Genomic DNA, 14,476 nt, shown 5'->3' with positions numbered 1-14,476 from the left:
TATTTTTGTCCTTCTCTCCGCAAAGCATTGTTACTCGTTGACGTAACTTTCTTTGAGGATGTACCATTCTTTTCTCCTTCTGATACAATCACTTCTTCTTCAATAACTGTTCTTGGTGTTGTTATTCTTGCTCTGTTTGAAGATGTTTTTAGTTTGCCACAATTAACTATTGCATAAAAGCCCTTTCCCGAAGGCAAGGTTTCGAACAAGTTATAGTTCCCTCTCTCGCCAGTTCCAACACCTTCATCGCCGGATCCTGAGGTAACTAATTTACATATTCCTATTGCTCTTCGTAAAGGTGTTTGTTCTTCTACTTGTCATCCTTTGTCTAATCATGTTTCGTTTTGACTCCTTATTTATTGGGTAGAAGCAGTTTGCCTTGTCTTTATCCACGTACTATTCCTTCCTCTATGCAAGATGCTTTGCAGTTTCCTCAGTAGAAGCATGCAATGGATGTTAAGATGGAGTTGACGGATAGAGGTATGTGGAGTTTGTGTGATGTTCCTTCTGGTGCAACAATTGTGGGGTGTCATTGGTCTACATAGTGAAATATAAAGCAGATGGGTCAACTGAGTGATACAAAGCCTGATCAATTGCCAAAGGGTACACTTAGAGATATGGAATTGATGTATTTGATACTTTCTCTAGTTGCCCGCTTAACATCTGTTTGTGTACTTGTCTCACTTGCGGTTAATGAGAAGTGGCCACTCTGTTAACTTGATATTAAGAATGCATTCTTGTATGGTGACCTATCAGAGGAGGTGTATATGGAGCAAGCTCTGGAGTATGTTCCTCAGGGTGAAACTCACAAGTTATGTAACATGAAGAAAGTAAATTATGGGCTCAAACAAAATTCCAGAGTGTGGTTTAACAAATTCGGTCAAGTATTACTATCTTTTGCGTTCTCTCGGAGTCAATATGATCATTCATTATTTGTTATGAAGAGATCATTTGGCAATATAGTTCTACTTGTGTATGTTTTTATTTTTTTTAAATGATGCTGAATTTTTATTAAAACAAAAGCTCAAACGAGCAGATTACAAAGAGGGAAGCCTTCCCAAACAATGAGAGATTGCTGGGAGGTTCCGAATTTTGCCAATTTATCAGCCAAAGAATTGGTTGATTTAGGAATGAGATTCCAACTACAATGAATAGATGACACAATATCAGCAATACAATCGGTGATAGGCCAGTGGCACCAAGGGGGGGGGGAGCTATCTTTAGAACACCAATTGATGAGTCTTTGAGTCTCCTTCAATAAGCAGCTTGACATGGAGATGGTCCTTGAAGATTTAGAGATCAAATAGAAGAGCACTTACTTCAGTAGTATTTGAGTCAGCAATGCCCATAGGCCCAGCATAAGATAGAATAAGGTTTCCACTACTATCTCTAAAAATACTACCTGCTCCAGCTGGCCCTGGACAACCTAAAGCACTGCCATCAAAATTGAGTTTGATGCAGTCGCAAGGGGGAGGATCCCAGGTGGCCATAACCGGAGTCCCGGAAGGGCCCGCCATATGTGCTATCAAACTCCAATTTTCTTGAAGGCAAACTCCAGGTATGTAGCCAGTTCGAGATAAGGCCCACTACATGAGAAGCTGTATTGTCTGGGGTTCTAGCCTTGAAGTTGAATCTCCGGTTATTACACTCGAGCCATAGGCACCATGGGACATGCCCAAGACATGCCAAGAGAATTAACTTGCCCAACCTGGAAAGGCGGATCCCCATAACCATCTCATAGGTGCCGAAGAGGTCTTGGTGTAGCCCCATTTGGAGTCCAACCTTTTGAAAAATCTTCATCCAGACTTGCCAAGAAAATCCACAATGTAAGAGAACATGCTAAACTGTCTGATCGCAAACACCACAAAGGGGACAAGTACGATCAAGGGTGATGAAACCTCTTTTATAGAGGTGGTCAGACGTGAGGATCTAATCCTTGATGGCCGTCCACACGAAAATTTTCCATGCCAGGTTTGCCTTGTGCTCATACATGTTGTAGTCTTGCTTTCTAATATGAGAGTAGGCGGAAGCAATTGTGAATCAGCCATTGATACTGGGCTTCCATGCCAGGTTCTACTTGTGTATGTTAATGATGTTGTTTTGTCTGACAGTGATGTTAGCAAAGCATTTTTAGACAAAGGATTTGGGATCGATCTCTAAAACACTTTCTTGGAATAGAGGTAGCCAAAGGCAAGACTGGCATGATACTAATTCAGAGAAAATATGTTACGAACATGCTACATAGAGTATGGTTTACTAAGTGCCAAACCTATAAAGATAGCCATGGAAGTTGGAACATAGGGACAAAATTGTGTTTTTTAGAGTAGTTGAGAAACCGATCTATGCAACTTTCACAAGACCAAATATATCTTTTCTAGTAGGTGTAGTTAGGCAGTTCATGGAACACCCATGCAAAATTCATTTAGAAGCAACTCAGAGAAACCCACAATTATGTGAAAATAGAAGCCTTCTAAGATGCTGATATGCATGCTTGAAAATTGATAGGAAGTCTACCACTAGTTACTGCGTGTTTGTGGGAGGAAACCTAGTCAACTAGAAAAGCAAGAAATAAAATGTAGTAGCTCGCTCAAGTTGTGGTGCCTAATCAAGGCCCTATGCTGAGTTGGTACACAGATCAACCTTTGCGGTAAGGTCGTTGTAACCCCCCCCCCCCCCCCCCCCCTTCCCAGGGGTATGGGGGCGGAGCTCCCTCTCGGTCCACGATATATTAAATGTTGTTTCATTAAGGGCAGTTTGGGAATTTTACTTTTGTATCGCGGTTACCATAATTTTCTCTTTATAATTGAGGGGCGCTATTATTATGGTTTTATTATCATCGAGGGAGTTGGAGTTGTAGCCCGAGAGAGGTTAGAGAAAGCACTTGTAAGTGTACGTGATTTCTCTTGTAAATTATTTCATCTTTATAGTGGATTACTACAGCGGCGGAAGACAGGACGTAGTCTCACCTTGAGGTGAACCTGTATAAATCTTGTTGTTTTTCATGCTTGCTTTTCCTTTCTTCTGCGATTATTAATATTACTCTCATTAGTTTGGAATTAGGGCATCTAATTCCTAACACACTATCAGTGAAATGAAGTAGGTGAAATCAATATTCCAAGAACTGAATCTATAGGTCCATGTACCAATGACAATGTATTGCGATGATCGGGCTGCCATTTTGATTGCTACCCAATATTTCATGGAAGGACCAAACATGTCAAGGATGTTTCTCATTTCATTCGAGATGCAATTATGAAGAAGGAAATCGATACCCTTTATGTCCGATCAGGTGATCAGCTTGGTGATATATTAACTAATGTTTTGGGTAAGCGAGAGATTGACACTTTTTGTAACAAGCTTGGGATACTTGATATATGAAAAACTGAAGATAGAAGAGTAGGAGAGAGAGAGAAGAGAAAGGAGAAGGACGAGAAAGAGGAGAGAGGCTCAAAAGAGTGTTCATTGACACGACACCCTCTCTATTTAATTAAGAGGGCTTTGTCAATTACCAAAATACCCCACCACTTAAAAAAAAAAAAAAAACCAAAATACCTCTTCTTAATACGTAAACCTTATCTCCTTATATCTCCCATTCTACATGTCCTATGTACATGAAATTTTAATCATACACATAATTCAACATGTGTAACAATATTACTTGGAAAAATAAATCTATTAATGGTGTGAAATGACCAAAATGTCCTTGGACTGATTTTATAACAATATATATGTTTCAATTTGAGGGAGAGTGTTAAATGTACTGCAGGATAGTTTGGTAATTTCATAGGGTTCTGATTGTAACTAGAAGAGTGCCATTAGTTCCAGGAAGTCTAGAAGTATTTTCAGAATTTTTGGACTTGTATAATTGAAGATATAAAGTGTATTAGTTATAGGGGTATTTTTCTCTACACCCACTCAAGTCAATAAAAGGGATTAGGGGTCATGCTCTTCCTGCTAATCAAGAATCACTTTCTTTTCAGTTTTCTGGCTCTACTCTCTCCTTCTCTTCATCTCTCTCTCTCTCAATCCTAAATCACTCAATTTCTCACACGTTACTTGTGGTGTTTGTGAATTTCTTTGGCATTCATCTGGTGACATGCAATTACAAATTAACATTACTAAAAATTTCCGTTAAGTTATGTGACCTACTTTTGCTGCTATGCTTCAGGTTGTCAAGGTTGCTGATTTTGGGGTTGCAAGGGTACAAGCTCAGTCTGGAGTTATGACAGCAGAAACTGGAACATATCGTTGGATGGCTCCTGAGGTTACAATTTTCTGGGGATTTTTAATTCTGAAATTATTTTTCTTTCTCAATTTGTCCTATTTTGATCACATGAGTGTTCAATGCTTATTGTATCCTGTTTAATATTTTGTGTTCATTTTATTCTTTTTTACTAGGATTTACCCAACTTTTGAAAGTGCACCTGTGGTATAACTCTCTCAGCATTTTTAATATTAGTTCTTTCTTCTGATTATTTTTGTGGTTTAGTTGGAAAGTGGCCTGTCTAACTTGTATCAAACTCAAATGTGACCAGCACTACAATGTTTGAGAAATGTGGCACGGTGGGTGGGTTTGAAACTGAATCTGAATTTTTTGAAATTGGTTGGAATGATGGGAACCAGAAAAAGATAAACTGGATTGTGGGAAAGCACTGCACATTTGGTATAAATTGATTCAGTCTTTTTCTAAATATGAAACACCATAGGATAAAAGAAAAGTTGGCGACTTTTTTTTTTATGAAATGTGATTTTATTAAGAGAACAAAAAAGGAGCTAACTCCTGACAACAAGAGATTGCAAGGAGGCTCCTTGCTTGGCTAAACCATCAGCCACATAATTTGCTGATCTCTGAATGAGAGACCAAAAACAATAAAAAATATTGACAATATCCAAAACTTCAAAAAAGGCATCCCAATGGCTCCACGGAGGTGAGGAGGCATTCTCGCACCAGCCGATCACCACCTTAGAGTCTCCCTCGATCAGGATTAGCCCGGAGCAATGATCATGAAAAACACGAAGCCCATTAAGAAGACTTTGAAGCTCAGCCGTCGTGGAGTCCGCAATACCGAGAGGCCCGAAGAAGGAGACGATCTGGTTCCCAAGAGAATCACGAATCACGCCACTGAAACCAGCTAAGCCAAGGTTCCGTCAAAATTCAACTTAAGGACTCCAGTAGAAGGCGGGGTCCACTTGCAGATGATGGGGGGCTTCGAAGAAATGTGGAGCTGGGCAAGGCACCTCCAATTATTTCTAATGGATGATCCTAAGAAGGGGGAGAAGGTTTTTTGAGAGTGAAGCCAAGTAACAATATTGCCTGAGATGGTTTCAATGACTCTATCTTGAGTTTTGGCCAAGTTGGCGACTTTTGCACCATTAAAAATTGAATTCTTGCATTACAGCATATCTTTTTGGCCATGTTGAGATAGAAGGTTGCTCTTTCCTAATCTTCTTGTGGTCTTGGTTTACTTTGCAGGTTATTGAACACAAGCCATATGATCACAAGGCTGATGTTTTCAGTTTTGGGGTTGTTCTATGGGAGCTACTCACGGGAAAGGTGCACACCATTGCAAACCTAAGGATTTAGTCTCTTTTCTTACTGACATGTTTATAGACTGACGACAGTTTCTATTATTGTCATCTGTTATACTTCCTCAGCTTCCCTATGAGTACTTAACGCCACTACAAGCAGCTGTTGGTGTTGTCCAAAAGGTATGTATTGATCAACTTTGATCCAAACTATATTTGTGAATTATGAAGAAGTATTTTCATCTCTTAAGCTAAGAGGCTGAAGATTAATAAAGATAAAATGTATGTGAGTTTGTCTTACTCTCGGTATGTGAGTGAGATCACTAAATGGCTTGAGAAAGTCCTTGTGTTCCTGCAATGAAGTTCAACCTCTTTATTCCATCCCCTTGGACTTTCGGCCTCCACTGCTTTATAATTTGTTATTTGATGGCTATGGATCATGTTCCTTCCAAAGCTTCTTTTTGTAAAACAGAATCCTGTTTTCTTGTGTAACTAGTGGAAATTGGTTTTCTATAATACTTCTTTAATTGTACATGTAGATACTCAAAAGAAGATACATTGGAGCAGTTTGTCATATTTTTTTTATGAAATGTGATTTTGTTAAGAGAGCAAAGAGGAGGAGCTAACTCCTAACAACAAGAGATTGCAAGGAGGCTCCTTGCTTGGCTAAAGCATCAGCCATAGAATTTGCCAATCTCAGAATGAGAGACCAAAAACAGTCAAAAAGATTGACAATATCCAAAATTTCGAAAAAGGTATCCCTATGGTGCTATAGAGGCGCAGAGGCTTTCTCACACCAACCAATCACCATCTTAGAGTCTCCTTCCATCAGGATGGGCCTGGAGCAATGATCGCGAAAAACACGGAGCCCATTAAGAAGGCTTTGAAGCTTGGCCGTCGTGGTGTCCGCAATACCAAGAGGGCCAGAGAAGGAGATGATCTAGTACCCAAGAGAATCATGAATCACGTAGCCGAAACCCGCTAAACCAGGGTTACGACAAGAAGTTCCGTCAAATTTTAACTTAAGGACACTAGCAGGTGGCGGGGTCCACTCACAAATAACGGGGGGCTTTGAAAAAGTGTGGAGTTGAGCAAGGCACCACCAATTATTTCTGATGGAAGATCCCGAGAAGGGGGCGAAGGCTTTTCGAAAGAAAGCCAAGTAGCAATATTGCCTGAGATGGATTCAATGACTCTATCTTGAGTGCTGAATTTGGCATTGAATTTCCTTTGATTGCGCTCTAGCCAAAGAGCTCAGGGGATGAATGCGGAGAGGGTAGAGATTATCAATTTTCCGAGACCGGGGACAGGGGTCCCTGCAAGCATTCGGCAGGCGGGGGCCAAGTCTTCTAGGAAGCAGAGATGTAGCCCAATTCTGCTAATAATAGATGTCCAAATCCCCCAAGAGAAAGGGAACAAGAGAAGCAGGTGGCTAATAGTTTCTTCATTTGCATGGCAGAAAGGGCAAATGGGGTCAACTCTGAGCTGGTCACGAATTCTGAGATTGTCAGCTGAGAGAATCTTGTTGCGGCAAGCACTCCACATGAAGAATTTTATTTTTGGTGGGGGGCTGAGACGCCATGTGAACTCCACTGCATGCTTGGGACCACGAGTAATCCCGCCTCAAATAACAAGGTAAGCAGAGGAGACTGAGAAGGTGCCACTTTTATCAGGCCACCAGATTAATTTATTTGATTTGTTAGCTTGGATTCTGGCTGGCTGCAAAGCGTCCAAAAGGCGGCTGGATTCAAGACCTTCAAGCTCAAATAGACCATGACGACATTGAATGTTCATCCCCCATTATCAACGATTTCAGAAATGGTAATATTCCTTAATCTTGAAATTTTGTAGAGGCTAGGGAAGGTGTTTTGAAGAGGCATATCCCCTAACCACCATTCTTCCCAAAATCTGATATGATGGCAATCACCCACATAGTATTGGACTGTCGATGAGAAAATTTGAGTAAGGAGATAGAGAGACCTCCATATAGGAGATAATTGCCTTATGTTTTCCCCTTCAGTTCACCAATTCGAGGAAATGTCGAGCTTTGAGAGTACCATATTTTTCCAGAGGTTTGGAGCAGATGCATTGAGTCTCCAAATCCATTTAAGGAGCAAGGCTCGGTTCATGTCTTTGAAGAGCCGAATTCCGAGACCTCAGAGGCTCTTTGGGAGGCAGACTTCCTCCCAACTGACCAAATGGTACTTGATATAAAGGATAAATAATGGTTTGGAATGCCAGCAATACATGATTTTAAAAGAGTCAACCTTATAGCCTTACTAAGCAACCGACCCTTCCACGAAGCAAACCACAATTCCATCTTCTCAATAACTAGAGATCAGAGATCTTTACAAATATGGCCCGTGAACAGAGGAAGACCGAGGTAAGTACAAGGGGTGGATGAGATTGAGCAACCAAGCACTTCCGCCATTTCTGAGAGGGAGTTTGGGTTGATATTGAACCCAATCAAGGAAGTTTTACTCCATTTTACTTTCCGATCTGAGCAGATTTCGAAGAGTCCCAAAACCGCCTTTACTTTTCTGATGTTGGCCATTGTTCCTACTCCAAATATCAAAGTGTCATCCGCATAATGAAGGAGAGGAATATTGAAAGTCAAGGAGCTGCTGGTTGGATGAAGTCATCCACATTCATTGGCCGAAAATAGCATAGCAGAGAGGCATTCACCCATAATGTTGAAGATGAGAGGGGAGAGAGGATCTCCCTGTCTCAATCCTCTTGAGCCATTGAAACATCCGCAAGTTGTACCATTCAAGACAAGAGAGTACGTAACGGAGGATAGGCAGCTCCTAATCAAATATCTCCAACGATCTCCGAAGCCCATCCGGATCATGATGTCGTCCAAAAGTACCCAGTTTACCCGATCAAAAGTCTTTTCTACATTCAGCTTAAGTGTAAAAGTTGGATCCTTCGAACGAGAAAAATGGTCACACAACTCATGCGCCGCCATAGTGGAGTCCAAAATGTTTCTACTCTTCAAGAAAGCACTCTGACCATGGCTGATAATAAGAGGGGGAACTCTTTTGAGTCTGTTTGCAAGGAGTCTAGTAATAATTTTGTAAGTACTTGAGATTAGACTGATAGGACGAAAGTCACCAGGGGTCTCAACATTTCTCTTCTTGGGGATCAGTGAGATAAATGACACCTTCATGCTGCGAAAGAAGATGCCTGTCTTGTAAAAACCCTCAACCATCCTATAAATATCTTCCTTGATAATCGGCCAAGCCTGGTGGTAGAATTCACCGTTGAATCCATCTGGGCCCGGGGCCCGGTCACAAGCCATGCCCAGTACTGCCTTTTCAATTTCCTTCTGGGAGAAAGGAGCTTCGAGAATAGATGAAGCAGAGTGGGGGAGATGCCCAAAATAAAGTTGTTGGATTTTGGGCCGGTTAATATTATCATCAGTGTATAAATCTGTGAAAAAACTGAGCAGCTCATTAGTAATATGGATCCTATCCGACGTTACCTCATTAGTGATGCATAAGGAGGTAATTTGGTTGGATCTCTTCCTCGTCGATGTGAGGGAGTGGAAAATTTTTGTATTGGCATCTCCATCAGTTAGCCATTTAAAACGGGCTCTTTGCTTCCAGCTGATTCTTTCCTGAACTAGGAGAGTTTGCAGCTCCATTTGAAGTGAAAGGCGAGTGGAAAATTCAGAATGAGTTAGATTTGCTCTTCCGAAGAATCCAATTCGGCGATGTAGTTGAGGAGAGAGGATTTCTTTTCTCTAGCAGTTTGAAGACACCGGAAGGACCATTCCTTAAGAATCTTTTTAAGGAGTTTGAGCTTTATCGGAAGAGACCACTCTGGACAACCCCAAGCCAGTAAGTTTGACAACCAGTTTTTCAACCGCACATCAAAATCAGCATCCAAGAGCCAGGAGTAATTAGAGATGGCATTGATGTAATTAGGTTAAAGTTCCAGGGTTAAACCCTAAACCCTAAGTTCGGGGGTATTAATCTATAAATTGAGCTTTAGGGGAAGGGTTAGGATAATCAAGTCCATAACCTCTTCTCCTCCAGTTTTCTCCCAATGGTGTCTCTCTCATTTTTCTCCATCTAAATTCTAGAGTCCTCAAAATCAACATAGTATTAGAGCAGGTACTCATATGTGGGCCTACACCTAAACTATCTACTTGTAGAGCCACAAAAGAGGGCCTACACCTAAACTATCCGCTTGTAGAGCCACAGAAGAGGGTCTACACCTAAAATGCCTTCTCCTAAATTATCCACTTGTAGAGCGACAAAAAGAGGGTCTACACGTGAGGGGAAGTGTTAAGGAATAGTCCCATATGGATTAGTGAGTACAAAGATCTTGAGTTTATTAGTTGGGAAAGAGACTTCCTTGGCTAGTCATTTTGGGTGGGCCTTGGACCCAATTTAACACTGACTTCATGCCATTCTTATAGCATGCTTCCTTATTAATAGACTACCATCTTCAGTACTTAGCCATAAATCCCTTACTCTTGTTATTTCTAGTTGAAGACCCCTTCTCCCTTCCTTTGACAGTATTTGGCTGCACATGCTTTGTTCATATCACATCCCCTCAGAAGAGTAAGCTTGCACCTCAGTCTCTTAAGTGTATTATTTTGGGTTACTCTCGTACCCAAAGAGGTTATCTCAGTTATAATCCTCCTCTTCAGAAGTTAACTGTTGCTAGGGATGTTACCTTTTTTTAGGACACATCTTTTTATTCTTCAAAATATGCTACTCCGGGTCTTTCATAAGTTTAGATTGCTCCGAAGCCCGTTGTGCCACTTGATGCAAATCTACTATAGCCCCCTGAAGCCTTGGTGAACACCACACCTGTGGAGTTTACTGATCCTTCTGAGGTAAGCCCATCTTTCCCTGTTGTTTTTGTCCCACAGTTTGATACTCGACTCATAGCTCTACAGAAAGAGTCTCGGACTTGCACTAGGCCCACTTCTCATCCTATATCCATTTTTGTTTCTCACCATTGATTATCTTTTTTAGGCTATCAATTTCTTGCATTTATTTCTTTCATATTTGTTCCACAGTCATATCAGGAGGCTCTGAGACATCTAGGATGGAAGGTAGCCATGGAAGAAGAAATGCATGCCTTATGCCTTATATGAGAATCAGACTTGGGTATTAGTTCCTCTTCCTCCCGACAAGAAATCTATGGTCAGTAAATGGGTTTTCACTATCAACCACAATCCAGATGGTTCTATTACTCGCCTCAAAGCCTGACTCATTGCCAAGGGGTATACTTAGTGTTATGAAGTAGATTATGAGGAAACATATTCCCCAATGGCTAAATTAAACGTGACACACGTCTTATTATCTCTAGCCGCTAATTCCTCTTGGCTGATATATTAATAGGATGTAAAAAATGCCTTCTTGAATAGAGACATTAAAGAAGATATATATATATATATATATATGTTTTGTGGTTGAGGGGGAGTCATTATGCAAATTGAGGAAGTCTTTATATGGGTTTAAATAGTCTCCTCGGACTTGGTTTGACAAATTTAGCCAAGGAATGTTGCGGTTTGGATTCAACCCGTGCTCAGTAGATCATTATGTCTTTGTAAAAAATACTTGAAAGGGAAAAGTATTACTAGCAGTTTATGTAAATGATATCGTCTTAATCAGCAGTGATGTAGACGGCATAAAAGAAGTCAAAGAGGAGATAAGCAAATAATTTAAAACAAAAGATCTTGGGCTTCTAAAATATTTTCTAGGTATTGAGGTATTCCAGTCAAAACATGAGATTATATTATCTCAATGAAAGTATGTTTTAGATTTACTAGAGGACACAGGGATGATGAGGTGTCAACCAATAGACACCCCAATGGATGCCAACACAATGCTATGTGCGAGCTCTACAGAAGATGTTGATATAGGTAAATATCAGAGGTTTGTGGGAAACCTCATTTTCCTCATAGTAACCAAACCAGATTTATCATATGCAGTAAGTGTGGTGAGTCAGTATGTGCACAAACCGCAACTTACCCATTGGCAAGCCCTGGAGAGGATACTGAGATATTTAAAAGGAACTCCGGGGAAAGGGCTTCTCTATAAGAATCATGACCACTTCAACATAGAAGGTTTTTCAGATCAGATTAGGTTGAATAACCTGATAACAGGAAGTCCAGTTCAAGTAGTGTACCTTAGTTGGAGGTAATCTGGTTACATGGAGAAGCAAAAAGCAGAATGCTGTTGCGAGGTCTAGTGCAGAAGTAGAATACAAAGTTCTGGCCCACACAGTTAGTGAGCTTTTATGGATCAAATCCCTTCTTACTGAATTGGAATTCTATAAAGAAGTTTCTATGGAATTATATTATGACAACCAGGCGGCTTTTCATATCACCTCAAATCCTGTCTTCCACGAGAAGACAAAACACATTGAGGTAGACTGGCACTTTGTACAGGAGAAATTTCAAGATGGTATCTTATTTCTCAAACATGTTTCATCACAAGGGTAGGTGGTAGACATTCTTACGAAACTAATTACATTCAAAATTTTAACTACTATATGCGGTAAGTTGGGTATCTACAATGTTTTCTCTCCCCCAACTCGAGGGGGAGTGTTTGAAGACATCTCGAGGTGGCATCAATGTACTTCCCTACGTCAAGGAGGTGGCAAATGAGGTAATTTAAATGTCTTCTCATAAGGATGGCACAAGAGGTAATTATCTAAGAAGACGTGTGTTTACTTATGTCTTTTCGTTTTTCAAAGTTTATAACCATAAGGGCATTGTAGTCATTGTAAACTTCCTTCTACAATTATCAATAGAGGCTCAAGGTATGGGGTAGATTATTAAGTCTCCCCTCCCCTCTCAAATTCGTCCTTAGAATTGTCTCCTCTTTCAAGCTCTCTCCATCTCGCTAGCCAAGTTCTCTCTTCTTTCTCTCTTCTCCTTTCTTCTCTTCCTTTTCTTCCTCTCCTCTTTCACTACCTTGGTTGAGGACCTTGTTATGGGATCCTAAATTCAACAGTCCTATTCTTTTTTATTCTGATCATTATGCTGGTTGAGCAAGAAGTTTTCAGGAAAAAGTAGTCAGCAGTTTAAAGATTGAGCAGTTGCCACGAAACAATAAAAGCTATTCTATAGTGCCTCTATCTTTGATTTATTTCCTATGTTTCTTGTTCCAACTGTCTTCTCTTCCTTTTCTTCCTCTCCTCTTTCACTACCTTGGTTGAGGACCTTGTTATGGGATCCTAAATTCAACAGTCCTATTCTTTTTTATTCTGATCATTATGCTGGTTGAGCAAGAAGTTTTCAGGAAAAAGTAGTCAGCAGTTTAAAGATTGAGCAGTTGCCACAAAACAATAAAAGCTATTTTATAGTGCCTCTATCTTTGATTTATTTCCTATGTTTCTTGTTCCAACTGGAACATGGACACAGTATAACGGCTAGTCTTATCTCATAATTTATAGATTGATTCTTACTCTTGTTTATTAACTATCAAATCTTTCGTATGTCTCGGAAAAAATCGTGTTTTCTCAAGTGCAACAAAATTATCTCAAGTGACTGCTTTGTGATTTGGAACTGAACTTTTCTGATCATTATTTCTCTTGTTATTTTATTATATTCCTGAATGGACATATTGTCACGATGTAACAGACTTACAATTCAAACACAACCAAATTGCGATAAACATCTTTTCGACCTAGTTGTTGGATATCCAGATGTGTACTCACTTTGGGATCTTGGCTTTGTGAACTTAATGTTTTTGAAGTCCGTATTGCCTTTTTGTCTTTATAAAAAAGTTGGTATTGCTTTATTGATAGAAATTTAGTTGTTTATTTATTTTCAAACCGTGCATGTTAATTAATCTATAATTTTCACAAACAATCGACCTGTTGATTTAGGTATATATTGTTCAATATAGAATTGTTCATGTTTTTACGTCAATGTGGTGATGCTTCCAATGTGATATAAACCTTAGTTTTATAATTTAGTTGTATTCTTCAATTTCTTAATGCTTTAGTATCTTGATATTCTTTGTGAACTTGTATTTTTTGTGGCATTTTAAGTAATCTGTGACGCACATGTAATTACTTTTAAGGAAAAAACTAATCTTATTTTTTGGTTTTCAGGGTTTACGTCCTATTATTCCCAAGCTTACACATCCAAAGCTAGCTGAGCTTCTTGAACGGTGTTGGCAGCAGGACCCAACTCCAAGACCTGATTTCTCTGAAATCATAGAGATCCTACAGCATATAGCAAAAGAGGTGAAAATCCAAGACTCAAATCTGGTCAGCCATAATCTGTGTACTGGATTGTAAATTGTGATTTGTTTTTTTACAGATAGCTGATGAGGGAGAGGATCGACACAGAGAAAAGTCATCAGGAGGCTTCCTGTCAGTCCTCAGACGCAATCATTGAACTGGGACATGTTCATAGCATGTCTTTTGTTGCTCTTTGTCATTAGGGCGATTCCCTGCTAGACCATTTATCTAAACTTGTACAGCTTCCTCAGTCAACAAGGGAACCAACCAGTTTTTTTTTTTTTTTTTTTGAGTCGTAATGTTTTGAGCTCGATTTGTTGCCGTTCCAGTTTCACCTTTTTTCTCCAGCTACTTATCCTTCAAGTGTTTTTTGATGAACATGCAATGTAACATAGCTCAAACTCTGGCATCATTATGGTGCTGACATTTGCAGTTTTTCAAGAAGGTAACACTCGGTCATTTGTAAGTTTGGAGCCAGTTCTTTGAGTTCCAAATTAGAGATGATCACCAAATCCCAGTCGCCCCCAATGACAAATAGCAGAATTCTCGTGACTTTACTTCCTCCAGAGATTGTCAGTGGCTCCCCGGGAATACATTATTGCTCCTTATTACTGGGACAATTGGACTCTGCACATTAGCTTATAGAAATATTTGTGGCTCTGGGGTGTGTTTGTATTAAGAATATAGTACCTTTCGAAAGAAAAAAAATTGACCAAAAATTTCCTTCATTGTA

At 39.9% G+C, this 14,476-nt stretch overlaps 1 protein-coding gene across 2 annotated transcripts in view; it reads left to right on the top strand.

The window, feature by feature from the left end:
- LOC137938684 (serine/threonine-protein kinase STY46-like) overlaps positions 1-14,209 on the top strand; it is a 62,971-nt gene extending 48,762 nt beyond the window's left edge. For both annotated transcript variants that reach the window (XM_068783673.1, XM_068783674.1), the window contains 5 exons: positions 4,169-4,264; positions 5,474-5,554; positions 5,656-5,709; positions 13,612-13,746; positions 13,823-14,209. In XM_068783673.1, the coding sequence (XP_068639774.1) occupies positions 4,169-4,264; positions 5,474-5,554; positions 5,656-5,709; positions 13,612-13,746; positions 13,823-13,900 (444 nt within the window). In that variant the 3' untranslated portion in view covers positions 13,901-14,209. The remainder of the gene's footprint in view (positions 1-4,168; positions 4,265-5,473; positions 5,555-5,655; positions 5,710-13,611; positions 13,747-13,822) is intronic.
- Positions 14,210-14,476: the final 267 nt, after the last annotated feature.

Source organism: Aristolochia californica, unplaced genomic scaffold (assembly GCF_029961685.1).
Source record: "Aristolochia californica isolate CCGP_79_NKW_82.1479 unplaced genomic scaffold, dmAriCali1.0.hap1 SCAF_8, whole genome shotgun sequence".
Lineage (NCBI taxonomy): Eukaryota > Viridiplantae > Streptophyta > Magnoliopsida > Piperales > Aristolochiaceae > Aristolochia > Aristolochia californica.
Note: the sequence above shows the minus strand (reverse complement) of the source record. Positions and strands in the feature narration are given on the sequence as shown.